General features: G+C 36.6%; 1 protein-coding gene across 4 annotated transcripts in view; it reads right to left on the bottom strand.

Moving 5' to 3' along the window:
• Positions 1-24,202, bottom strand: part of TMEM244 (transmembrane protein 244) — a 49,443-nt gene extending 25,241 nt beyond the window's left edge. For all 4 annotated transcript variants that reach the window (XM_030928931.1, XM_030928929.1, XM_030928928.1 and 1 more), the window contains exons 1-3: positions 24,014-24,202; positions 8,723-8,808; positions 6,513-6,586 (exon numbers count right to left, since the gene is read on the bottom strand). In XM_030928931.1, the coding sequence (XP_030784791.1) occupies positions 6,513-6,586; positions 8,723-8,808; positions 24,014-24,046 (193 nt within the window). In that variant the 5' untranslated portion in view covers positions 24,047-24,202. The remainder of the gene's footprint in view (positions 1-6,512; positions 6,587-8,722; positions 8,809-24,013) is intronic.
• Between the last annotated feature and the right edge of the window lie 1,873 nt (positions 24,203-26,075).

The following is a 26,075-nucleotide window of genomic DNA, read 5'->3' as shown; positions in this document are numbered from 1 at the left end:
CAAGGCAGACAAACATTCAAATTCAGAAAATACAGAGACACCACAAAGATACTCCTCAAGAAGAGCGACTCCAAGACACATAATAGCCAGGTTCACCAAGGTTGAAATGAGGGAAAAAATGTTAAGGGCAGCCAGAGAGAAAGGTAAGATTACCCACAAAGGGAAGCCCATCAGACTAACAGCGGATATCTTGGCAGAAACCCTACAAACCAAAAGAGAGTGGGGGCCACTATTCAACATTCTTGAAGAAAAGTATTTTCAACCCAGAATTTCGTATCCAGCCAAACTAAGCTTCATACGTTAAGGAGAAATAAAATCCTTTACAGACAAGCAAATGCTGAGAAATTTTGTCACCACCAGGCCTGCCTTACAAGAGCTCCTGAAGGAAGCACTAAACATGGAAAGGAATAACCAGTACTAGCCACCGCAAAAACATGCCAAATGGTAAAGACCATCAACGCTATAAAGAAACTGCATCAATTAATGGGCAAAATAACCAGCTAACATCATAATGACAGGATTAAATTCAAAGATAACAATATTAACCTTAAATGTAAATGAGCTAAATGCCCCAGTTAAAAGATACAGACTGGCAAATTGGATAAAGAGTCAAGACCCATTGGTGTGCTGTATTCAGGAGACCCATCTCACATGCAAAGACGCACATAGGCTGAAAATAAAGGGATGGAGGAAGACCTACCAAGCAAATGGAAAGTAAAAAAAAAGCAGGGGTTACAATCTTAGTCTCTGATAAAACAGACTTTAAACCAACAAAGATAAAAAGAGACAAAGAAGACCACTATATAATGCTAAAGGGATCAATTCAACAAGAAGAGCTAACTATCCTAAATACATATGCACCCAATACAGGAGCACCCAGATTCATAAAGCAACTCCTCAGAGACCTACAAAGAGACTTAGACTCCCACACAATAATATTGGGAGACTTTAACACCCCACTGTCAGTATTAGACAGGTCAACAAGACAGAAGGTTAACAAGGATATCAAGAATTTGAACTCAGCTCTGCACTAAGTGGACCTAATAGATATCGATAGAATTCTATACCCCAAATCAACAGAATATACATTCTTCTCAGAACCACATTGCACTTATTCTAAAATTGACCACATAATTGGTAGTAAAACACTCCTCAGCAAATGTAAAAGAACAGAAATCACAACAAACTGTCTCTCAGACCACAGTGCAATCAAATTGGAACTCAGGATTAAGAAACTCACTCAAAACCGCACCACTATGTGGAAACTGAACAACCTGCTCCTGAATGACTACTGGGTACATAACAAAATGAAGGCAGAAATAAAGATGTTCTTTGAAACCAATAAGAACAAAGACACAGTGTATCAGAATCTCTGGGACACATTTAAAGCAGTGTGTAGAGGGAAATTTATAGCACTAAATACCCACAAGAAAAAGCAAGAAAGATGTAAAATCGACACCCTAGCATCACAATTAAAAGAACTAAAGAAGAAAGAGCAAACACATTCAAAAGCTAGCAGAAGGCAAGAAATAACTAAGATCAGAGCAGAACTGAAGGAGATAGAGACATGAAAAACCCTTCAAAAAATCAGTGAATCCAGGAGCTGATTTTTTGAAAAGATAAACAAAACAGACTGACAGCAACACTAATAAAGAAGTAAAGATAGAATAATCAAATAGACACAATAAAAAATGATAAAGGGGATATCACCACTGATCGCACAGAAATACAAACTACCATCAGAGGCTACTATAAACACCTCTACCCTAACAAACTAGAAAATCTAGAAGAAATGGATAAATTCCTGGACACATACACCCTCCCAAGACTAAACCAGGAAGAAGTTGAATCTCTGAATAGACAAATAACAGGTTCTGAAATTAAGGCAATGATTAATAACCTATCAACCAAAAAAAGTCCAGGACCAGATGGATTCACAGCCGAATTCTACCAGAGGTACAAAGAGGAGCTGGTATCATTCCTTCTGAAAGTATTCCAATCAATAGAAAAGAGAGAATCCTCCCTAACTCATTTCATGAGGCTAGCATCATCCTGATACCAAAGCCTGGTAGACACACAACAAAAAAAGAGAAATTTTGGCCAATATTTCTGATGAACATCAACACAAAAATCCTCAATAAAACACTGGCAAAACGAATCCAGCAGCACATTAAAAAGTTTATCCACCAGGAACAAGTCAACTTCATCCCTGAGATACAAGGCTGGTTCAACATACTCAAATCAATAAACGTAATCTATCATGTAAACAGAACCAATGACAAAAACCACATAAGTATCTCAATAGATTCAGAAAAGGCCTTTGACAAAATTCAACAGCCCTTCATGCTAAAAACTCTCAATAAACTAGGTATTGATGGAATGTATCTCAAAATAAAAAGAGCTATTTATGACAAACCCACAGCTAATGTCATACTGAATGGGCAAAAAATGGAAGCATTCCCTGTGAAAACTGGCACAAGACAAGGATGCCCACACTCAGCACTCCTATTCAACGTAGTGTTGGAAGTTCTGGCCAGAGCAATCAGGCAAGAGAAAGAAATAAAGGGTATTCAATTAGGAAAAGAGAAAGTCAAATTGTGTCTGTTTGCAGATGACATGATCGAATGTTTAGAAACCCCCATCGTCTCAGCCCAAAATCTCCTTAAACTGATAAGCAATTTCAGCAAAGTCTCAGGATATAAAATCAACATGTAAAAATCACAAGCATTCCTATACACCAAGAATAGACAAACAGAGACCCAAAACATGAGTGAATTCCCATTCACAATTGCTACAAAGACAATAAGGTACATAGGAATCCAACTTACAAGGGATGTGAAGGACCTCTTCAAGGAGAACTACAAACCTCTGCTTAACGAAATAAAAGAGGACACAAACAAATGGAAGAACATTTCATGCTCATGAATAGGAAGAATCAGTATCGTGAAAATGGCCATACTACCCAAAGTAATTTACAGATTCAATGCTATACCCATCAAGCTACCAATGACTTTCTTCACAGAATTGGAAAAAACTACTCTAAAGTTCATATGGAACCAAAAGAAAGCCCACATAGCCAAGATAATCCTAAGTAAAAAGAACAAAGCTGGAGGCATCACACCACCTGACTTCAAACTATATGACAAGGCTACAGTAACCAAAACAGCATGGTACTGGTACCAAAACAGATATCTAGACCAATGGAACAGAACAGAGGCCTTGGAAATAACACCACACATCTACAACCATGTGATCTTTGACAAACCTGACAAAAACAAGAGATGGGGAAAGGATTCCCTATTTACTAAATGGTGCTGGGAAACCTAGCTAACCATATGTAGAAAGCTGAAACTGGATCCCTTCCTTATGTCTTATACAAAAATTGACTCAAGATGCATAAAGACTTAAATGTAATACCTAACACCATAAAAACCCTAGAAGAAAACCTAGGCAATATAATTTAGGACATAGTCATGGGCAAAGACTTCATGACTAAAACACCAAAAGCAATGGCAAAAAAGCCAAAATAGACAAATGGGATCTAATTAAACTAAAGAGCTTCTGCACAGCAAAAGAAACTATCATCAGAGTGTACAGGCAACCTACAGAATGGGAGAAAATTTTTGCAATCTATCCATCTGACAAAGGGCTAATATTCAGAATCTACAAAGAACTTAAACAAATTTACAAGAAAAAAACAAACCCATCAAAAAGCGGGCAAAGTATATGAACAGACACTTCTCAAAAGAAGACATTTATGGAGCCAACAGACATATGAAAAAATGGTTATCATCACTGGTCATCAGAGAAATGCAAATCAAAATCACAATGAGATACCATCTCATGCCAATTAGAATGGCGATCATTAAAAAGTCAGGAAACAACAGATTCTGCAGAGGATGTGGAGAAATAGGAACACTTTTACATATTGTTGGTGGGAGTGCAAGTTAGTTCCACCATTGTGGAAGACTGTGGCAATCCCTCAAGGATCTAGAACTAGAAATACCATTTGACCCAGCAATTCCATTACTGGGCATATACCCAAAGGATTATAAATCTTTCTATGATAAAGACACATGCACGTATATGTTTATTGAGGCACTATTCACATAGCAAAGACTTGGAACCAACCCAAATGTCCATCAATGATAGACTGGATTAAGAAAATATGGCACATATACACCATGGAATACTATGCATCCTTAAAAAGGATGAGTTCATGTTCTTTACAGGGACATGGATGAAGCTGGAAACCATCATTCTAAGCAAACTATCACAAGAACAGAAAACCAAACATTGCATGTTCTCACTCATAGGTGGGGGTTGAACAATGAGAACACATGGACACAGGGCGAGGAACATCACACTGGGGCCTGTCGGGGGGTGGGAGGCTGGGAGTGAATATCATTAGGAGAAATATCTAATGTAAATGACAAGTTGATGAGTGCAGCAAACCAACATGGCACATGTATACCTATTTAACAAACCTGCATATTGTGCACATGTACCCTAGAACTTAAAATATAATAATAATAAAGAGTTATAAGATGTTGAGCAGGATTTTAACTTTTAGATAAGTCTGTTTTCTTCTCCATAAATTGGAATATGGAATATTATTTATCTTAAAAAGTTGTTGGGAGGATTTTAATGTAAAATGAAAGAAATTTGCAAACTATTCTCTGCGATGCAGAGGAAAGATACTAGTAATTGGAGTGTTTTTAACTGGACTCATACCTTCCAGTGTCCTTGCTCAAACTGATCTCTTGGGTGACAAAATTATTGAAACCTACACAAACCTGACCATAATAAATACATGCCAAAGTCTCTGAGATTACTCTTATATTTTATTAATATCTCTGAGATTAGACAAGTATAGATTCTCAGAGCAACAACTTTGAAGAGTTATGACATTTATCTCCCCAAGCCCAAAATTAAAGATTTAATAGGCTGAGGGTTTATTGATATCTTTGTACAAATGTTTGTGTTCCACGAGAGGAAAGGACGACTGTAAACTCTGCCAGGCATTTTGGGGATCTTCACTAATCCCTGCTATGTAAAAGATCATCACTGGTCTCCCCTATGAAAAAACACAGCCTTCTCCAATAAGCCTGTGATATTGCCCTTTCTTTATTGACTGACCCAAAGACTAGAATTAAATAATGACAGTTGAGTGTTCAATCTCTCCCTCTACCCAAAACACACACATGGCCCATACCTGACTCTTTACTGGGACTATACTTTTTTAATCATTTGTGGATAGTGTTGGTAAAAGCTAGGGAAGTGCCTGAAAGAAAGTTAAGATAAAGTGTTAGACCTCTTGTATCTCAGAATCAAAGTATCTCGTTCTCACATATACTTTGCTATCCAAAATTGAATCAATAATGGCACCAAAAAAGGATACTCATTTGAGGAGGCTGTTCTAAAGCTTTTTATTTCAATTCAGTAACTCTAACTGAACAAGTTTCCTATACAAATTATACTAGAAATCCCATATCACTGGCCTCCAGCAATTTTTCTATATTTGCATATTTGTACCCCAAAAAGATTCTCCAATGGTTTTCTAGTAAATTGTATGATTTAAGGAATTGACAGTAACATTAAAAAACAAGAATAGGGAAAAACTTAACAAAATACTAAGAGTAATTACTGTATATAGAATGTAAGTACATGATTTATTTTACTTTTCTCTTTTCTGTTTGTAGATATTTTCTAAACTTTCATTAATTAATGTTTTATTTTATGATAGAACATATTAAAATTTTACTTTTCTAAAGATGGAGGAAACTCATCATGAAGAGCCCTGAAACAAGAATATTTTACATATATTCAAGGTACATAGGTGTGATTATTAATATACATAAGGGTAATGAACATATTAGATATTAATTAATAACTATTCAACAAAAATGCCAAATTTAAAAGATAAATTTTGCCTTAGTGTATTCTTTCTTATTATTTTTCTTCTGCAACAAGTTCTATACTATTTTGGGAAGAAAAATAAAACCAAGCAGAAATGTACAAAGTAGAAAACGAAAGTTCTCTGTCATCCCAGATGGGAGATAGCAATTTGTTGCATAATTCTCCAGACTTCTTATCACTGACACCATGTATTTTACTTTATGCTACAAAAATGAAATTGTATTATATGAACTCTTTTGCCGTATTTAATTTTCTATTTTATATCTCACAAATATTTTTCTACATCAACACGTTGTTATTATTCTTCCTTTTCTTTAAAAATAATGAATAAAAATTCACCCCCAATACAATGAAAAGAAAATTTATGTAAGAATTCTCATTCCTTTTCTCCACTTATCCCATCTTATTCCATCTCCAAGGAATTACAACTTTAAAATTTTTGATAGCACTTTTCCTAATTAATTTTTGAAGTCAGATAAAATACATAGATGACTGTGAGATAGGCGTGATATTTAAAATTTTTTTATTAAAAAATTTATTTTTAGTGGCATTTTGTTCACTAATTGATAAGAATTTTAAATTAAAACAATTACCTTTATAGTTTATGTTGAGCCATGAGGGATTTGTTTTGAAATCAAATGGTGCCAGGACATCCAACTCATGCACCCTAAAGATGTTATAAATGAAAACAGTTTACTCTGGATGAAGCAGTTCATGACTGCACATCAAAGCGACGCATATTACTATTCTCATACAAGGATAAGTTATTCGATTTACCCACATTATGGCACATTTCAAAACTGGAAGAAATCACCAGTGAAGGTAATAATCTCTATAGAACTTTTTTCTGACTCAAACGTCTCCCTCTTCTTGCTAGAATTACAAGTTGTGGTAACAGTTACAGCAAAATTTCAGATCAATCATTAGGTGAGAGGGAAAAAAGGTAACAAGGGACAAGGCAATGTCTAGCTACAAAATGTAAGCTCACTTTAGGGCCAAACCAGTAGTTCTACAGATGTAAAATAGGTTCACCCAAATGGTGCTATAACATATTTTTTTAACATTAAGTGAGCTACTGTAGCAGTTAGAATAAATTAATTAAATGCTAAATACATCTCATCATGGATATATTTTTGAAATGTAATGTTGAAAAAAGTTATAAAATGACACCTATTATATGATACCATTTATATAAAAAAACTTGCTAAGCAGAAAAAAATGAAGTGAGCTAAAAAGAAAGAGTTTTTAAAAACTGGCTGACTTGGATGACAGCCAAATAACATTTTGTCCACATTGTCTTCTTTGTCCAATTAAGTTCCACTTTGTCCACCAAGTGGACTTAATTTTATTTGATGTCTCAGCTAGAATCTTAGTATTTCCTGCCATCAAACATGGAAGGAGAACGTAATACCATGGAGACAGTGGAGGCTTGAAAAACAACAAGATACAGGTTCTAATCCTGGTGGTGCTATAACCATGAACTTGGGCAAGTCACCTAATCTTTCTGGGCTCCAATTTCCTATCTGTAAATTGAAGAGATTAATCTCTGAGTTCCCTTCCTGTTCTAAAATTTGAGTCTATAAAGCATACAACTGGACTTTATACTATACCCAAGTTTGTAGCTCTGTGCAGCTGGCCAACCAGTTTGCTGCCTCCTGAAGCTTTAAGATCTAATTACTTCAAATTCCTCACCTCTGACTCATGTTAACTACAAATCCTTGAATGCTCAGAGAATCCTACAGTCTTGCCTTCTCCTTGCCCCAGGCATAGCCTCACCATCTCCCGTCCCAGCAAAAAGGTTGAGGCTGCATGTGAGCGCCAGATACTTCCTCCATGGGCTTGCCTGCAAGCATGCTGAATAACATTCTTTACATTGCAAACACTGGTACCATTATTTTTTGATAGTTGCATATTGGTATTAATTTGCATATTGAAAGAGAATTCCTTGCTTGCACAATAAAATTAAATTGTGTAAGCACTCAATTTCTAAGAAATCATTTGTAAATGCACATAATGAATCTCAAGGCAACCAATATATTGGCAGCCAAAATCTGTAGAGACAAAATTCAACCATAGCAAGAAAAAAATTACCTGAAAAAATAATGTTTTACACTTACATAAAAACAATACTATTAAAATACATGTATTATCCCATTTTGTACTCATAATAACTCTTTTTTGGATTATTCCATTTGACAAACGAAGGCACTGAAATAGGAGATACACTGTGGTTTGGTCAAGATGATTCAGAAAGTTAGTAAGAACTTGGGTCTCTTGCCTCCCAAAAGCTATTTCCAACCTAACAGAAATTATTTAAATTGGATGTGGATGATCTTTAAGCGTCTTTCTTGTTCAAGCCTTATCTGATTCAATACCAGACCAGGGAGTAATGGGTTCACTTTCTTTCCATGAACATCCTCCAAAGAGGTAAGAGAAACAGTCCTAACTGATTCTATCCACTTCATTTCATGATTGTTACTTTTATCATTTTCAGAGATAGAACATTTGCCTATTTTTACTTAAATAATGAAAGTAGGCTGGATGCAGTGGCTCATGCCTGTAATCCTAGCACTTTGGGAGACCAAGGCAGGAGGATCATTTGAGGCCAGGGGTTCAAGACCTAGGCAACATAGTGAGACCTTATCTCTACCAAAAAATAAAAAATAAACAAAAATAAGAAACTATGTCTTAAACAAAAATCCACATCCTCTAATCCATAAAGACATGTGAAACGTTAACTATAAAAGTCTTTCCTATTCAATGTTAGCTTTTTAATTATGTTTGAAGACAATGTGCTACTTACTCAAACAACACGCAGCCCATGCTCAGGGACACGTAGTACACAGTGTAGAACAGGATGACACATAGAAGAAGCTTCTGCAAAACAACCTGTGGAGAAAACAGGTGTGAGGTCCAAGAGCCTGGGATTTTTCACATGGTCTTTGGTAACTAGTTTGGCAAAAGATGATGAATGATTACTAGATAGTGTTGACTAGCCTTGTATTGCTTAAGGACCCATGGGATGGGAAGGACTTCAAAGTGTCCATCTTGGAGCTTCTTCGGCGGTATAATTTTCTTAAGTGTCATGTGTCTTGGGTTTGGTTTATCCTTCCTACCATGTATTGAAATCAGTTAGTTTTTCTTTTCATTTGAACAATAATAGCCTCTAGATATTTCTAGATGATTGCTTTCATTTCGATCCAAAATAAGATGAATAATATATAGTCTCTATATTAGTATGTATTTTCAACCATTAAACTTTTCTTATTTCTGTTAATATTAAAATTCAAATAACATTTTAATTTTTTAGTGCATTCACTTACTATAAAATTTTCCCTGTGTAATCCAAAAACATGAGGATTGTACTACATACCCAGAAAACCTATAAATACTAAATCTGTGTAAGACATTTGGAACTATTTTTTAATTAAATTATAATTTGCGAGACAATATATTTGTTGACAACTTTTATATAGAGATACACTGACTTTTCCTGACAAATTTATAAAACACTACATATTTAAAAAATGTTGCTAGCTGAAGAAGTTACCATCTTACACATTTGCACCAAGAATTAATGCAATATACAAATCCATATCACTTACGCTCCATTCACTGGAACAAACTTCCTAAATGCCAATATTTGTATTTTAACTTGACAAAATGACTCTAAACCTCAGCTGTGATAATAATATAATCTTACCAATCATAATAATAATGGCAAGAACCACAGTTACTTTTGCATCAACCTATAGAAAGATGAGAACAGGTAAATTCCAAACAATATTTTTAAAAACCCCACATAAATAACACAATACTTAAACCTCTATACAAGAATTTACAGAGCAATTTGGTAAAACACAATAGATGGTCCTGAAATGGACTCTTCCACATCTGAGACCTAAGAAAGAAGCACTGCAGATTAATGAGAATCAGAAAGATTATTTGACAAATGGTCCTGTGAAAATAGTCTAACTTTTAAACAGAAAAATCCCATTAGATTCCAGTCTTGTACCAGACACCACAATAAATTTCAAGGGGATTAAAGGCTTAAATGCCACGGAATAGGTTGGGAGAAAATATTTGCAATATATATCACAGGAAAAGGATTGATATCTATAATATATAAACTCACACAAATGTTAGAAAAAGACGAACCAATAGAAAAATGGACAAAGTATATAAATAGGCAATTCACATGAAGAAATACTTAAAAAGCCAACAAACAATCAAAAATGTGCCAAACTTCGCTATTAACCTTTTCAAAGACATCCTTATGACTATAATAAAGGTTGCAGCATTTCACATGAGAAATGCTCAATTTACTCAGTTTATTCTTTTATTTTAGAATCTTAAAGCCATTTTTGCTTAATCCACACTCCAACACTTTAGGATTATTATTAATTTTACTTGAATGACCAATTCACCAAACTGACCACATATTTTCACTTGCCTAGGTACAGAAGGAGCCCACAGCTAGAGGCAAGAGGAGAAGCTAGTTAGCAGAGAGTAGACCACAACCAAGTGGCTGAATGGACCAGATTTACAGATCTACCAAGAACCTACTTCTTCCAACTCTTTTTAAATGGGTAGGATGTGAAGCCTGAGAGGGCCATGCGAAAACAGGACTCCAGGGTTCTGGGACCTTCAGAGTCTTCCCCCATCCCTTGCTCCCATACCATCCTCAACACCCCCTACTCTTTGCCTGTGTCCACCCCCAGCCCTGCTCACCAAGTCTCACCTCTCTTCCCTGATTCTCATCCCCAGTTCACCCTCAGGATCTCACATTCCTTGTCTCTGTTTTTTTTTTTTTTTTTTTTTTTGAGAGAGAGTTTCGCTCTTGTTGCCCAGGCTGGAGTGCAATGGCATTATCACGGCTCACCGCAACCTCAGTCTCCCAGGTTCAAGCAATTCTCCTGCCTCAGCCTCCCTAGTAGCTGGGATTACAGGCATGCACCACCAAGCCCAGTTAATTTTGTACTTTTAGTAGAGTCGGGGTTTCTCCATGTTGGCCAGGCTAGTCTCAAACTCGCCTGCCTCGGCCTCCCAAAGTGCTGGGATTACAGGCATGAGCCACCCTGCGCCTGGCCTTCACATTCCTAGTCTCTTAATCTCTCTTCCCTTATGACCTTCAGTCTCTCCTTCCTCAACCCTTGGTCCCCTCCTATCCATGCTCCTCATTCTCTCCCTAAGACCTGCATAGCCTGTGGTTCCATGATAGCTGACACAACGTGATTTTTTAAAAGGAATGTGTGCAAAAGAGACCTTCTTCCCATCTACACCCTACAGAGTCTATGGAACGTAAGTATTTTCTAAAAAACAATCAGACCATGACTTCCTCTGCTTTATATCCTTTTATGGCCTCACATCATTATCGGGATTTATTCCTCCGTCTTTCTTTTATCAGAGAATAAAAATCCTTCCTAGAAGCTGCAAACAGCCTTCCCATTATGTCTCATTGTCCGCCACAGGGCCACATGTGTACTTACTGAACAATCACAGGTAGAGTAAAAGGGTTTACTCTGGCAGCTTTATGACATCATGACTGCGCTTCCGGGGACAGGCACCTACTGCCTCAATAAAAGAAAAATTGGAATTCTATTAGCAGGGAAGAAGGAGTTGGGCAGGAAACTACATCTTCCACTTGGAAGGAATCAATACGGAAATAGCTAAAAGCCCTCATTTTGTAGCAAAGAGTCTTTGAAGGTCAAAAGAAAGTGTGGAGGTATTGCCTGAGTTGAGGCCCATGCATCAACTGGCTCAATTCTTCCCCAACTGCTGGAATAAGAATTTGCTGCTGGGAGATGGATATGTAAAACGGAGCAGCTGGGAGCTTCTTCAGCACTATAATTTTTTTAAGAGTCATGTGTCTTTGGGTTTGCTTTATTCTTCCTACCATGTATTGATATATCAATTGTTTTTCTTTTAATTTGAGCATTAATAGCCTTTAGATCTTTCTAGATGATTGCTTTATTTCATTTCAATCCAAAATAAGATGAATAATATATAGTCTCTATACTAACATGTATTTTCAACCATGAAACTATTCTTATCTCTGTTAATATTAAAATTTAAATAACATTTTAATGTTTTAATACATTCACTTACTCTAAAATTTCCCTTGTATAATCCAAACATGAGGATTGTACTACATACCCAGAAAACCTACAAATACTAAATCTGTATAAGACATTTGGAACAATTTTTTAATTAAATTATAATTTGTGAGACAATATATTTGTTGACAAACTTTACCTAGAGATACACTTTTCCTGACAAATTTATAAAACATTAAATATAAATATAATATCAAAATAATATATTTTAAAATGATTTGTAAGAAATATTTGGAAAAGTAAGGCATAATTTTTGTAAACAATTAATTTTTCTACCTGAATTATAAGTCTAGATTTTCAAATAATACTTTTCTCATAAGCAAATTCATTTGCTTTTAGTATGTTCTTCCTTGAATCTACACCCTACAGAGTCTATGGAACGTAAGTATTTTCTAAAAAACAATCAGACCATGACTTCCTCTGCTTTATATCCTTTTATGGCCTCACATCATTATCGGGATTTATTCCTCCATCTTTTTCATTTGACAAATAGTTACTGGGCGGGGTGGCAATGCAAGGTAAATTGGATGTGGTCCAAGCCATAGAGATGCAGTTGAGCTGTTGTTCTCAAATGTACAAACATCAGACTTACATTAAGGTCCTGTTAAAACACAGATTACCGGGCCCAAGTCCCAGAGTTTCTGATTTGGTAATTCTGGGATGGGTTCCAGGAATTTGTGTTCATAACAAGTTCCCAGCTGATGCTGGATCAGCTGTACCTATTACCACACTTTGAGAACTACTGATCTAGAGGCAAGAATGAGTGAAGAAATGGCTACAATACAAAGAGAAGAGGTATAATTGAGGAGGGTATGGAGTGCTATGTAAGCCCAGCAAGACAACAGCAGAGAATGGGTAGGTTATGTGTGTGTGTTTGTGTGCTTCCATGCACGTGTGCGAAGGCGGCATGAACATTCCCCAGAAAATCTTTGACAACATTTATTGTAGGTTTTCTTGAGTTATGGTATCACATCTGCATTACCTCATTTAATCCTTATAAAACTTCTGAGTGGTAGAATCCTTTTTTAGAGAGAAGAAAAATGAGGCTCAGAGAGGTCTTGTAACTTTCTGAACATTTAACAGTAAATTGTGGAGCTGAGACTCAAGTGCTGCTCTGACTCAACCCTTATTATACCTATGATGAGCTGGAGCAGTGGCAGGGGTGTCCATAGGCACACGAAGCACTTGCAAAGACCTGGGTGAAGCCAAACTTGATGCAGAGGAGTTTTGGTAGGCGAGGTTTAAAGAGCTGAAGTCAGAGGTGAAGGGAAGTTTACACCTTAATGAGGAATTTTGCATATCCCTGAAGGCCCTGGGGAGACTGAAAGATTTAAGGAGTAGTATAGACTAGAGAGGGGCCATTAGGTCCGGGAAGCATTTAAATGGGTTTGCAATGGAAATGGAGAAGAGGACAGGTATGTGAACTATTAAGGAAACAGAATGGATAACTTGTGGGGGTTAAGGGAGAGGAAACTGTTGACTCTATCTCCCAGTTTTCCAACCCAATTTTATTGATTGGTTGGACAATAAGGGGAGCCCTATCAGTTCTAAATGGCTGGAATGGTAATCCATAATCTAGCCTGGTGCTGTTCAGCAGAAATACAATGCAAGCCACATATGTAATTTTAAATTTTTTAATAGCCACATTTATAAAAATTTTGATAGGGTAAAATTAATTTTAATAATATTTATTTAACACGATATATCCAAGATATTACGATTTTGACATAAATGAATCATTAAAAATGAGATATTTTATGTTGTTTGTTCCTACTACATCTTAGAAGTACAAAAGGTAATTTATTTGCAAGACATCTCAATTCAGACTAGCCACATTTCAAGTACTAAATTTCCATGTGTGGACAGTGGACAAGACATTTCTCACCTCTGCCTGTCCTCCAGCCTCATCTCCTCATCCCCTGCCCCAGTTGATAGCCTAACTATATTGACTATTTATTGAAGATTCCTATGTGACAATCACTGTACTGTATTTTCTCATTGAATTCACCCTTCCCTGTACCGCACCACTATATGCATACAGGAAAAACTTTCTGGGTTTGGTTGGCTTTCATTTGCATTTCACAGACTTGGAAACCGAGACAAAGAGAGATTAAGGAACTAATCCCAGCTCATGTGGCCTACATGTGGCAGGGCTCCAGGCCAGATCTGCTGGATGTTTCCTCTCAACCCTGTGCTGTCCTGCCCCCACCCAGAAGTTCACAATGAAAGCATGCTGAATAATCTTTATTTCTTTATTTAGAGGAGTCTTGCTTTGTCGCCTAGGCTGGAGTGCCGTGGCATGATCTTGGCTCACTGCAACCTCCACCTCCCAGGCTCAAGCAATTCTCCTGCCTCAGCCTACGGAGTAGCTGGGATTACAGGCGTCCGCCACCACTCCCAGCAAATTTTTTGTATTTTTAGTAGAGACGGGGTTTTACCATGTTGGCCAGGGTGGTCTCAAACTGCTGAATTCAAGTGATCTGCCTGTCTTAGCCTCCCAAAGTGCTGGGATTGCAGGTATGAGTCACTGCACCTGGCATGAATAATCAATTTTAGTTCAACACTCTGTTTTTAAAAGTATGAAAACTGTGACTCAGACAAGTTGAGTGAATAGCCCAAGGACACACCTTTATTTAGTGGTCAAGTTGAGATTAGGAAAATAATTGTATTGAATTAACAAAGTAAAAGCACTTAATAATGTGGTTCAAATGAGGGAGCATTATTTTATTATGATACAGTATTATTGCTGCACTCTAGGAAAAGCCAGTATGGGCGACTCAGAATTTGTAGCTGTCTAGATATTTGGCTACTGCCAAACTTTTTATTATGTTTTTAAATATATTTGGATCCTGAATCAAATAAACTTTTAAAAATTACGACATTTATGAGACATTTGGCTATTTAAACTTGACTGGATATTTAATAATGTTAAAAATTATTGTTACATTTTTAAGGTAAGATAATGGTATGGTGTTTTTTTCTAAGTTGTTGTCTTTGAAGGTGCATAAGGACATGTTTGCAGTTGAAATAATATGATGTCTGGGTTAGTTTCCAAATAAAAAGATAAGAGAATAGCTGGAAATGAAGATGAAACAAGATTGAATAGGAGTTGACAATTTTGAAGCTAGGTGAGGGATAAATGGGATATATTATACCATTTTATTTAAATTTGCATATATTACTTTTTTGGTAAAAATATGATTTTTTTCAATAAATTTATTCAACCAGTGAGCATCTTCACAAACTTTTAAAGCATGCTTTGATTAATAGAATTTTGAGGAACATCCCTCAAAAGGTAAGGGGTAACCTTTGCTTAATACCTGTATGTGCGAGACACTAAGCTAGCCACTTTGCAAACCTTATCTCCTTTAATCCGCACAACAACACTGCAAGACAGGAAGTATAATCCATCTTTATCATTGGAGCACAGAAGCTGGCACTTCGCCTTGTTTGTTCCTCTGGGGTCAAGGACATACGGTTTCAGGGGGTTTACAAGTACTCTGGCCCATTGAGATGGGGCTGGCATGAAGAGAAAAGGATCACTGAGCAAGTCCATGGACTCAGCAAAGTCCCAGGGACCAGAGGGCGTGTTGTTCCGCTGGACTATACAAGGGCAATGAAGAGGCAGGTAGCTATGCCTACTGGCAAGGAGAAACACACCTTCCCCCAGTAACAGCAGGTTAACAGGGCTCTACGAGGGGTTTGTCTGCAAACAGTACCTCACCTTCCTTTTAGCGCCCTGTCGCCAGCCACAAACCGTTCTAGGTAGCCTTCTCCTGCCTTCTCCAGCTCTTCTCCATACAAGCCCCACAACTTGCAATCCAGTCTCAGCCTCTCCTCCAGCCACCTCCTCACCATCTGCCTCAAGATCTGGTGCTCCTCAGGCAGATCCCTGCAGAGCCTATTCAAGCTCCCTCTGGAATTCTCTTTCCAGTCTATTGATGGAGCTCATTTTGGAAGTTGAAAAAACAAACGAGCACCCACAGCATTGAATGTTCCTCTTCATTGCTTTCCCATACACCAAATCTAATTCTCCGGCACAACATAACCTCCAATGGAGGAACTGGTAGAAAAGGAAAACACAAGAACATTTCACAATTATCTTGTGCATATAAGAAGGTCACTCGTGGGTCCTGTTATTTCCTTTGTGTTCACTCTCCTCTTTGGTGCTCCAGCCATTCTTAAGTACTTCCTATATCTGGAAAAGTTCAATGCTGCTCCCCCTATCTAGAATTAATGACTCCTTTCTTTGGAAAACTAACTCCCACTCATCTTTTCAGGTCTAAACTGATACCTCACTTCCTCCAAGAAGTTCCCCTGACTTCTTATTCTCTGCTGTATGCTCCCTAACACTCTCTTTTCTCCCAAAAAAGCTCTCATTAGTCTGAAGATTTATAATATTCAAACACAGATCATTATAAATGCAACTTCTTTATTAAAAAGCTTCCACCTTTTTTTTGTTTTACAATCCTATTCTGAAAGTGAAATAAATGTGCACCAGTCTGCAAAATGTGCACGTTTATGATGTAAAGAATGTTTTTACAAGTTGCTTTCAGAAAATGGTCTGCTACAACTGGTCTTTACATCTTTGTCATCTTTTTCGATCAAAATATTTTGATACCAGCCTTCCTTCTACTGCCCTAAAAACTAAAGCAGTTTTAATAAGTTGAAATTAAGAAAAGGCTAGACATATGTAAAAAAGGATAGAGGAAAGTGCTATTGATTTGCACATTTAGAATCTCCCAAAACCATGAGCACTATCTTTGCTAGGGCTAGGCTGGAACCTGGATAGAATATGAGTATGTGCAGGTGGCATCCCTAAGGATTCAGAGCTTAAGTGGAGCTGAGTACTTCAGCAGTGTAACTCACTTAACTGACTTGCCGATTTCTACACTGGCTCGATGGGGCATAATTCAAAAAGGAAAAGCTCACATTCATTCCACTCTCCTGGAGCTGAGAGCCACCTCTCTTCATTTAGCTCTCGAGTTTTTCTTGTTGTTGCATTTAATAACACCCTAGTGGGATGTCTTCTAGATATTATTTTATGGTTCTGCAAGTAATTGCTAAAAGATACAGGGTCTACTTTTTCTATGCTACTTACCTCATTTTATTTAAGAAGGGACTGGGAGGAAGAGATGTGTCCATTTGGCTCACTAATATATGTGTAGTGTCTGGTGTGGTTCCTGGCACACAGTAGGTATTCAAAGAATATAAGTTGTTGGATGAATTGTTACAGTTTTAGAATTAATAGAAGGACGGCTCTACAGACATTCTGATTATTTAAGTAGAATCAGTTATGATTGGTCAGAGTCCAGGCCACACTGAACAGTACCCCAGATAAAAGCAATCTTTACTGTACAGTGAGAGAGTCACCATTCAGGAGATAATTATCAGGTGTTGACATTCTGCCCAAAACTGTTTCAGACTTCCTGGGGATAAAAAGGAAGAGGTAAGAAGAGACAAAATAATCACACAGAAAATAATTAGAGCAAGCAAGTATACCTAACATTTATATGACTCTTTACTGTGTGCTTGTCTAGATGAGCTCACTCATCTGAATAAACATGTGAGTTAGGATTATAGTCACCTCTTTATAGATGAAAAAACAGAGGCCCAGAGAAATTAAGTGATTTTCACAAAGCTAGTCACTTAAAGAGTCACAATTGTATATACAATTGTATATAAAATTTATTGAATCCTGGTCAGAACAAAAAGCTTTGTGGTTCTGATTACAGCTGGTGTCTGACTTACAATGGTTCAGTTTAACAATGTTCCAACTTTACAACAGGTTTATTGGGACATAATCCCATTGTGAATCAAGAAGCATCCATAATTGCTAAAAGTAATTGCAAAGCTACCTCACAGAAAAGAGATAAGCTAGGTTTCATGAAGATCTAGGCTCCTAGGAACAATCACAATGGTCCAGACTCTTCATATTCAACATCTGCCCACATACATGCCCTTTAAGTGGTTCACAAAGGTTATTATTCTTAACGCTGGTAACTGCATTTTAACAAACCTCTCAGGTGATTACAATGGAAATAACTACTGAGGATATAGGAACTGGTCTAGGAAACAAACAGAAACCTAGACCTGTCCTAGAGTTTCCCCTCAGTCAGGATTTCCACATGGGACGGCCACAGGTCTGGGTTCCTGAGCAAAATGGGCAAGAGACAAATTTCCAATTAAAATGAGCAAATGTAATATTTTACTTCACTAACAATAAAGAAACACACACCCAAACTTCATAGACACTATTGTTCTATCAAGTTAGTGAAGATATTTTTCTTTTTTAAAAAATGAATTACTTATTCTGGTGGATGAAATGCATATTGTTCTAGACAGCCTTGCTAAAGATGGTGGGGTATAGTGTCAAGCTAATGTGACATTATAATACATTTATTTCTCAATGATGGAAAGTGAAGACAAAATTTCCAAAGAACTTAGTATTTTTCCCAAATTCTCACAGGCAGGAAAAAGGACATTCTCCTATAATTCAAAACTATTACTACACACAATAAATCCTACATAGATATAAAATGCTATTGATAAGGAATTTATATTCAGATTTCCTCTATTGTTCTCAAAATCTGAGAATTCTGGAATCAATCATATTTTCACATGTTACATTTGGTTGCCATGTCTCTTTAGTAACCTACTCTGAATTTGTCTGATGGTTTCCTCATGACCAGATTCTTTGGGGAAGAACTCTACAAAGGTAATATTGTGCATTTCCCATTGTATCTTATGAGAAGATGCAAAATACGACTTTCATTATTACTGATGGTCAGTTTGATCACTTGGTAAAGGTGATATCTACTAGATCTATTTTCACTGCACTGTTCATCATTTGTAATTAATAAGTAATCTGTGGGGTGACACTTGAGACTATATAAATATCTGGTTCCCCCAAAACTTTTCAGCCATTCATCAACATATTTCGTCTGAATCAATTATTTACATTGGTATTGTAAACTGATGGTTTTATTATTTTATTTTTTCTTCTGCATTTCAGTAGATATTCTTCCGTGAAGATATTTCCTTTCTTACCCTTGAACTTACCTATTAATTTATGTATTTATTATTTATTCATTTATTTTTTATTATGTTCTTTTTTGTTTTCTGTGTGCCATAATTAATTAACATCATGATTTCTGTTGATGCTCAAATTATCCCAAGTTTGACCAATTTGAGCACCTACCAGATACCACCTGTGTTCTTTTTACATATCGCCATCATTTTTATACTTCCTTGCTTTATGACATTCCAATGGGATATCGTCTTTTTCATTACTACATTTTCATATACACTTTTGTCTATTTGTGAACTTTCTATTCGCCTCCATTGAGCTATCTACTCATGAATCAATACCACACTGTTTTAATTATAGAAACTTTATAGTATGTTTTAATATCTGGCAAGGCATTTGTTAAAAGGATAGAGCTTGCATTAAGTGTTCTTACCACACATGCATGCACACACAGGAAACCATCAAAGGAGCACAAGGAAACTTTATAACGTTTACAAGGAAACCTGTGGAGGTGATAAATATGTCTATTATCTTAATTATGGTGATGGTTTCACAGGTGTTGCAAATGTTCAAATGTATAAACTTGTATACATTAAATAAGTGCACTTTTTGGATTTTAATTTATTCCTCAATAAAACTGCTTAAAAAATATCTAGTAAGGCTAGTCACCTCTCCTTTTTCTTTTCTTTAGGGTTCTCATAGCTATTTTTATTTTTTCATATAAACTTCAAAATCTACTTGACTAGCTCCATAAAAACAACTTTGTTATTTTTATTGAGATTATGCCAAACTTATTAAGATGGTAATAAATGATAGCTTTATTATGTTTACAAGTACCATTCAAAAACAAGAAAAATTTCCAAACTTATTCAAGTCCACTTTTGTATTTTTCAGGAGTATGTTAATTTTTTTCTCATATAGATTTTACACACTTCCTGTTAAGCTTATGATTAAATAAATTCTTTTTGCTACTAATACAACTGAAGTTTCCTCTTCCGTTACATTATCTAACTAGCTATTGTTTATTTGTAGAAAGGCTTCTGATTTTTGTATTTTAATAGTCTATTACCTTACTGATTTTTAAAATTGTGTTAGTGTTTTCATTATTGTTTTGGATTTCATGGCTCTTTCATTTATTCTGATCTAATTGAATGGAATAGTATCTCTAACATACATGATATATATATATATATATATATATATATATATATTTTTTTTTTTTTTTTTTTTTTTTTTTGAGGTGGAGTCTCACTCTGTCACCCAGACTGGAGTGCAGTGGTGAGATCTTGGCTCACCACAACCTCCATATCCCAGGTTTAAGCAATTCTCCTGCCTTAGCCTCCCAAGTAGCTGGGATTATAGGCACATGCCACCACGCCCAGCTAATTTTTTGTATGTTTAGTAGAGATGGGGTTTTGTCATGTTGGCCAGGCTGGTCTGGAACTGCTGACCTCAGGTGCTCCACCCGCCTCAGCCTCCCAAAGTGTTGGGATTATAGACATGAGCTACTGCGCCCAACCCTAACATATGTTTAGATAGTAGTGGAGTTAGTGGACATTCTTGCCTTGTTCTTGGCCTTTCTGTAAATGCCTCTAGTATTCTCCATTAAGTAATATACCAGCTTTAGGAGTGCAACATGTGTGTGCATGTGTGGTTATATATATATATTTCAGTTATATATCTGATCAGATGAAAAAAGTTCTATTTTATTCAGGAATAGTTTTTATCAGGAATGGTTCAGGAATGATTGCCAATTTTTGTCAAAGGCAGTTTTAGCATCTACGAAGATGAATGAAGATGATCGTATGATTTTCTGCTTAGATTTATGAACATCTAAATTATGTTAGTAGATTACCTAATATTGAACCATCCTTATGTTTTTGGAATAATGTCACTTGGTCATGATGTTTTATTTTTATGATGAGTTTTTGGATTCTGTTTGCTAATACGTTTAGATTTTTACTTCTGTATTCATAAGTGAGATTGATCTATAGTATTTTTTTGTACTATCTCATATGGTTTAGGTGACAATATATTTCTTGTTTCATAAAACTTCCTTGTGGCTTTTCTTGTTTTTCTATACTCAAAAAAGATTTAAGTAGCATTGGGAGTATATGATCTTTGAAGACTTAGGAGAATTCTTTTGTGAAAACTAGGCCTAGTCCTTCTGCTATAGCCTTCTCCATTTATTCTATGGAAACTGGAAGCCCTTGTGTGATTTTGCAAAGCAGAATGTTCCCATTGCCTACAATAGCTTCACTCTTGTTTACAGAGCAAGTAGCTATATTCACTAGGTCTGGCTCATATACCATCTTCTCACTCCACCCCTCACTGCAGGACAGACTCAATCTCTATTTTATTTTATTGCTTCCATAATATTATATTTGTCTTATAGATCTGATTATGCTTGTATTGTAGCATACCTACTTTTGGAGGTATACATTTCTTTCTCCAGTCTCTAAAAGACAGATACCAATTTGATCACATTTAATTCTTCAGCCTCTACAATATGGGTCAGGCTTTCATAGGTATTCCATAAATATATTTTGAATAATAATCATGGATGGAAGGAAAGAAATAATGGAAGACAAGACCACTATAGTAGGAACCATAGTCTTTTTTTTCTTTTTGAAACAGAGTCTTACTTTGTCACCCAGGTTGGAGTACAGTGACACAATCTCAGCTCACTGTAACCTCTGCCTCCTGGCTTCAAGGAATTCTCTTGCCTCAGCCTCCCTGAGTAGCTGGGACTACAAGTGTGCACCACCACAGCCAGGTAATTTTTGTATTTTTAGTAGAGATGGGGTTTCACCATGTTGACCAGGCTGGTATCGAACTCCTGACCTAAAGTGATCTGTCCAGGTTGGCCTCCCAAAGCGCTGGGATTACAAGCATGAGCCACCGCACCTGGCTGGAACCGTAGTCTATTAATAAAGTATGTGGACTCTAAGTCAGATATGCTGGAGTTTCTCCCCCAGTGATCTGAATCACTGGCAGGTATGTGACATTGGCTGCTTACTTTCTGAGTTTCGCTCTACTCATCTACAGGTAAAGTTTCATAAGGGATTTGTATTCCGAACATGTGTACAATTCTTAACATTAAGTACTGTATGTGCTCAATAGATATACTTTCTCTTTTACTTCTCCCCATGGGAAAGCCTACATTGTAGTTCTCTGGACAATTCCTGGAGAAATCATGAGATATGACTCTCTCACCTGTAGAATCACAGCAAAGGATCCATCCTACTGATAAGTAGTTCCCTCTGAAATTGCCTGAATGAATGAAATTCTCCAGTTCGGGTGAACAGCCCTGAGGATATGCAGGCATGTGTTGTGCTTCTGAGATTTTTACAACATTTGTTTTACAGAGGAAAGTTTACATTAGTTTAACATAGTTAGGAAGCTTGTCGTCTACAGGAGTAGAATACATTGTATTCTGAACAATTTAGCAGTCCTCATACTTGGGCTTTCTTCCCAGTTCTTGTGCTATTTTCCCAGACAGCAAATTAGTTAAATGGCCTTTGGCCATGACTCTTTCCCTTGAGTCAGCTTTTCTCTCATTTAAAGTGTAGAGATAGGGGGGATTTAATTAGCCCAATGCCTGGCACATTGCATGCACTCAATAAATGTTTGTTGAGTATTCGAGTTATCTCTAGATGGTCACTTTTGCTATTACTATTAATTTATGAGCATATCGGTAATTATTGTGCTGATAATACTGACAGTGAACAAGCACTTAAAAGAAGAGTTAACTCATAACTTATAGGGATGTATTATGAGAGTCCAGATAATCAACGACCTATTTCAAACATATTCACTATTATTCTAATATTCTAAGGCTGTAATTCTACACATGAAGCTCAGATAATTCTAAGATAGTGAGGAACTGCAGCAACTATCTGGATATTTTCCCTGCAATGTGTGTGTGTGTGTGTGTGTAAGCCCCGACTAAATATAGAACCCCCATTCTTTGTGTAAGCTACTTAAGAGAAAGGATTTTATCTTTTAATTTTTATCTCTTCAGCAGAAGTTATTATTCCTAGTTCAATCCCAAATCTATACATAAATTATGAAATTTAAAAACCCCTTAAAAATGTTTTTAATAAATATTTTTCCTGAAATAATGTTTTTACTGACCTTGAAAATTTTTCTTAGCTGTTGTCATGCTCAGCATTACTCACTGATGACATATGTGGTCATGACGGCAGTGTAAAGAAAAAGCTTGAGGAAATACACACGGTGCTGATATTTTACTAAAATGAATGTAGCACTCATTCGTAATTGTAATTTAATTTTTAAGTAAATATCTGATTTCCACTATCATTCCCTGAAGCCTGGCTCGTTATAGGCCTAAAGCCTGTGTGAATTTACACAGCTGCTTTGAGGCTTTGCATATTTCCTTGTTTTAGATTCTTTGATTTTTTTTTTAAGGGGTATTTTTACACTGAAGTAAAACACAACTATTAACACTAGCCTCAGGGGGGGAAAAAGAAACTAACAAACCTACAGCTTGAAATGTTTCAATACTTTGCCTTTAAAATTTTGCACACCCTTTAGAAGTTACAAAAATAAAAACCACTCCCTGCAAAAAAAAAAAAAAAAAAAAAAGAAAGAAAGAAAGAAAAAAGATTGAGAACAAACTGTCATGATTTCAGAAAACGATAGCAGACGTGCAGGTGTTAATACCAGAGAGCTTACCTCTGAATAAAATAGTGCCTTCTAAACGCCACTATTTACATGTTTTAGAATCCTTTCTTGGGCATGGGTGCCTTTATATTGCCCTATTACCACAAGATGCAAGCCGTGCAGCAGAATGTTTTCTGTATGGTACCCAGCCAAAAGTGAAACAAGTTGCCCACTGACAGAGAGGCCATTTATAGAACATATTCATTTACACAAGTGCTAGGCAGCCACTGAAAGGCAATGCAAAGAAGTAATTTCTCTTTACCTTGCTTGGAGCAACTCTGACCTGGAGAGCCATGTACACATCCTACGTCAAGGAGGTGATGAAAGCCCCACTCCTTATAGCGATGACATCTGGAAGAAGACACAATTGTCACCGTGAGCTTTTCAATTACTCCTGGAGACTAAGTGTGAGACGCAGTAGTGCAGGATGATTGGATTACGCAAAACGAGACAGATGCCATCTGCGAGCCATGCGTAAGCTGCTGAGTGCCAAAATGAACATCCTTATTAAACGACGGAGTTCTCATACCATTTGTAGTTTGGTCAGATTTGAAAGATGAGTTGATTGTTTGTAGATAGTGCTGCAAATAGGCAGGGACTTGGAATCCTCTCTGGCTGTATGAGTAATTACTGTCTCATACTTAAATTAGAAACATTGGTTTTCAGTTAGGTCTTGAGACTGTTTCCAAAGGATGCCGCTGCATTCATATTGAAGCATGGCCTGTCTTCTCTGTTTCACTCACAAGGGCCACAGAGTTCTGAGAAAGAAATCATCAGTGCCTTTCACATCATGACAAAGAAATGTAAAAATTATGACTTTTTGTTAGGAAACAAAAGGATTCCCATGCTCTAAAATAATGGCCACAGCACAGTGGGTGGAATGTTTTCCAGAAACTGCCAGGAGGCAGTATTGGAGCTCTGTGTCTCTCTGAGTCCTGAGGCTCCAGAACCAATCCTTCATTTACAATTCATTCTCTCATCTTTTTACTGGCACCAACTCTATTATTATTTTTATTTTTATCTTTAATTGCTGTGATTACATAGAAATACAGCAATATACCCATAGTATTTATGGGGTACATGATATATTTTGATATAGGCATTGAATATATAATGAACGCATCAAGGTCAGTGGGATTTCCATCACCTCAAGCATTTATCCTTTGTGTTACAAACAATCCAATTGTACCCTTTTAGTTATTTTCAAATGTACAATTAAATTATTATTTACTATAGTCCCTCTGTTGTGCTATCAAATACTAGATCTTATACATTCTCTCTAACTCTTTTTTGTATGCATTAACCATCCCCACATTCCCCCTTTCCTCCCACTGCCCTTTGCAGCCTCTGGTAACCATTCTTCTGCTTTCCATCTCCATGAGTTCAATGTTTGCAATTTTAGCTCCCACAAATAAGTGGGGACATATGAAATTTGTCTTTCTGTGCCTGGTTTATTTCACTTACCATAAGGACCTCCAGTTCCATCCATATTGTTGCAAATGACAGGATCTCATTCTTTCCTTTGACTGAATTCTATTCTGCACCTGTACCGCATTTCTTTATCCACTTGTCTGTTGATGGACACTTCCGTTGTTTCTTAATCTAGGATATTGTGAAACATGCTGCAATATACATGGACATGCAGATACCTCTTCGATAGACTGATTTCCATTCTTTGGGGTATATACTCAGCAGTGGGATTGCTGGATCATATGGCAGTCCTATTTTTGCTCTTTTGAGGAACTTCCAAACTGTTCTCCATAGTGGCTGTACTAATTTACATTCCCACCAACAGCGTATGAGGGTTTCCTTTTCTTCACCTCCTCACCAGCACTTGTTATTGCCTGTTTTGGGATAAAAGCCATTTTAACTGGGGTGAAGTCATATTACTTTGTAGTTTCAATTTGCATTTCTCTGATGATCAGTGATGTTGAGCAGTTCTCACATACCCGTTTGCCATTTGTATGTCTTCTGATAAATGTCTATCAGATATTTTGAGCATTTTTAAATCATATTATTAGATCTTTTTCCTGTAGAGTTGTTTGAGCTGGTTTTTAGCCCCTTGTCGGATGGGTAGTGTTTGAGTATTTTTTTTTCCCATTCTGCAGGTTGGTGTCTTCACTTTGTTGATTGATTCCTTTGCTGTGGCACCAACTTTAGATGGGAACTTAGCTGTACCCTGTAATCCTTTTTCCGTTACAGCATCTTCTTAACCTCTATAAAGAGAAGATTCTGTAATACCTACCTGCATACCAGAAGCAAAGGTGAAAAGAGTGCCTTCAGCAAGTCCAGGCCTTGATAGTTTTCATGTGAATATGTTATTG

Source organism: Rhinopithecus roxellana, chromosome 4 (assembly GCF_007565055.1).
Source record: "Rhinopithecus roxellana isolate Shanxi Qingling chromosome 4, ASM756505v1, whole genome shotgun sequence".
NCBI classification, from domain to species: Eukaryota; Metazoa; Chordata; class Mammalia; order Primates; family Cercopithecidae; genus Rhinopithecus; species Rhinopithecus roxellana.
This window is presented reverse-complemented; position numbering and strand designations above follow the sequence as displayed.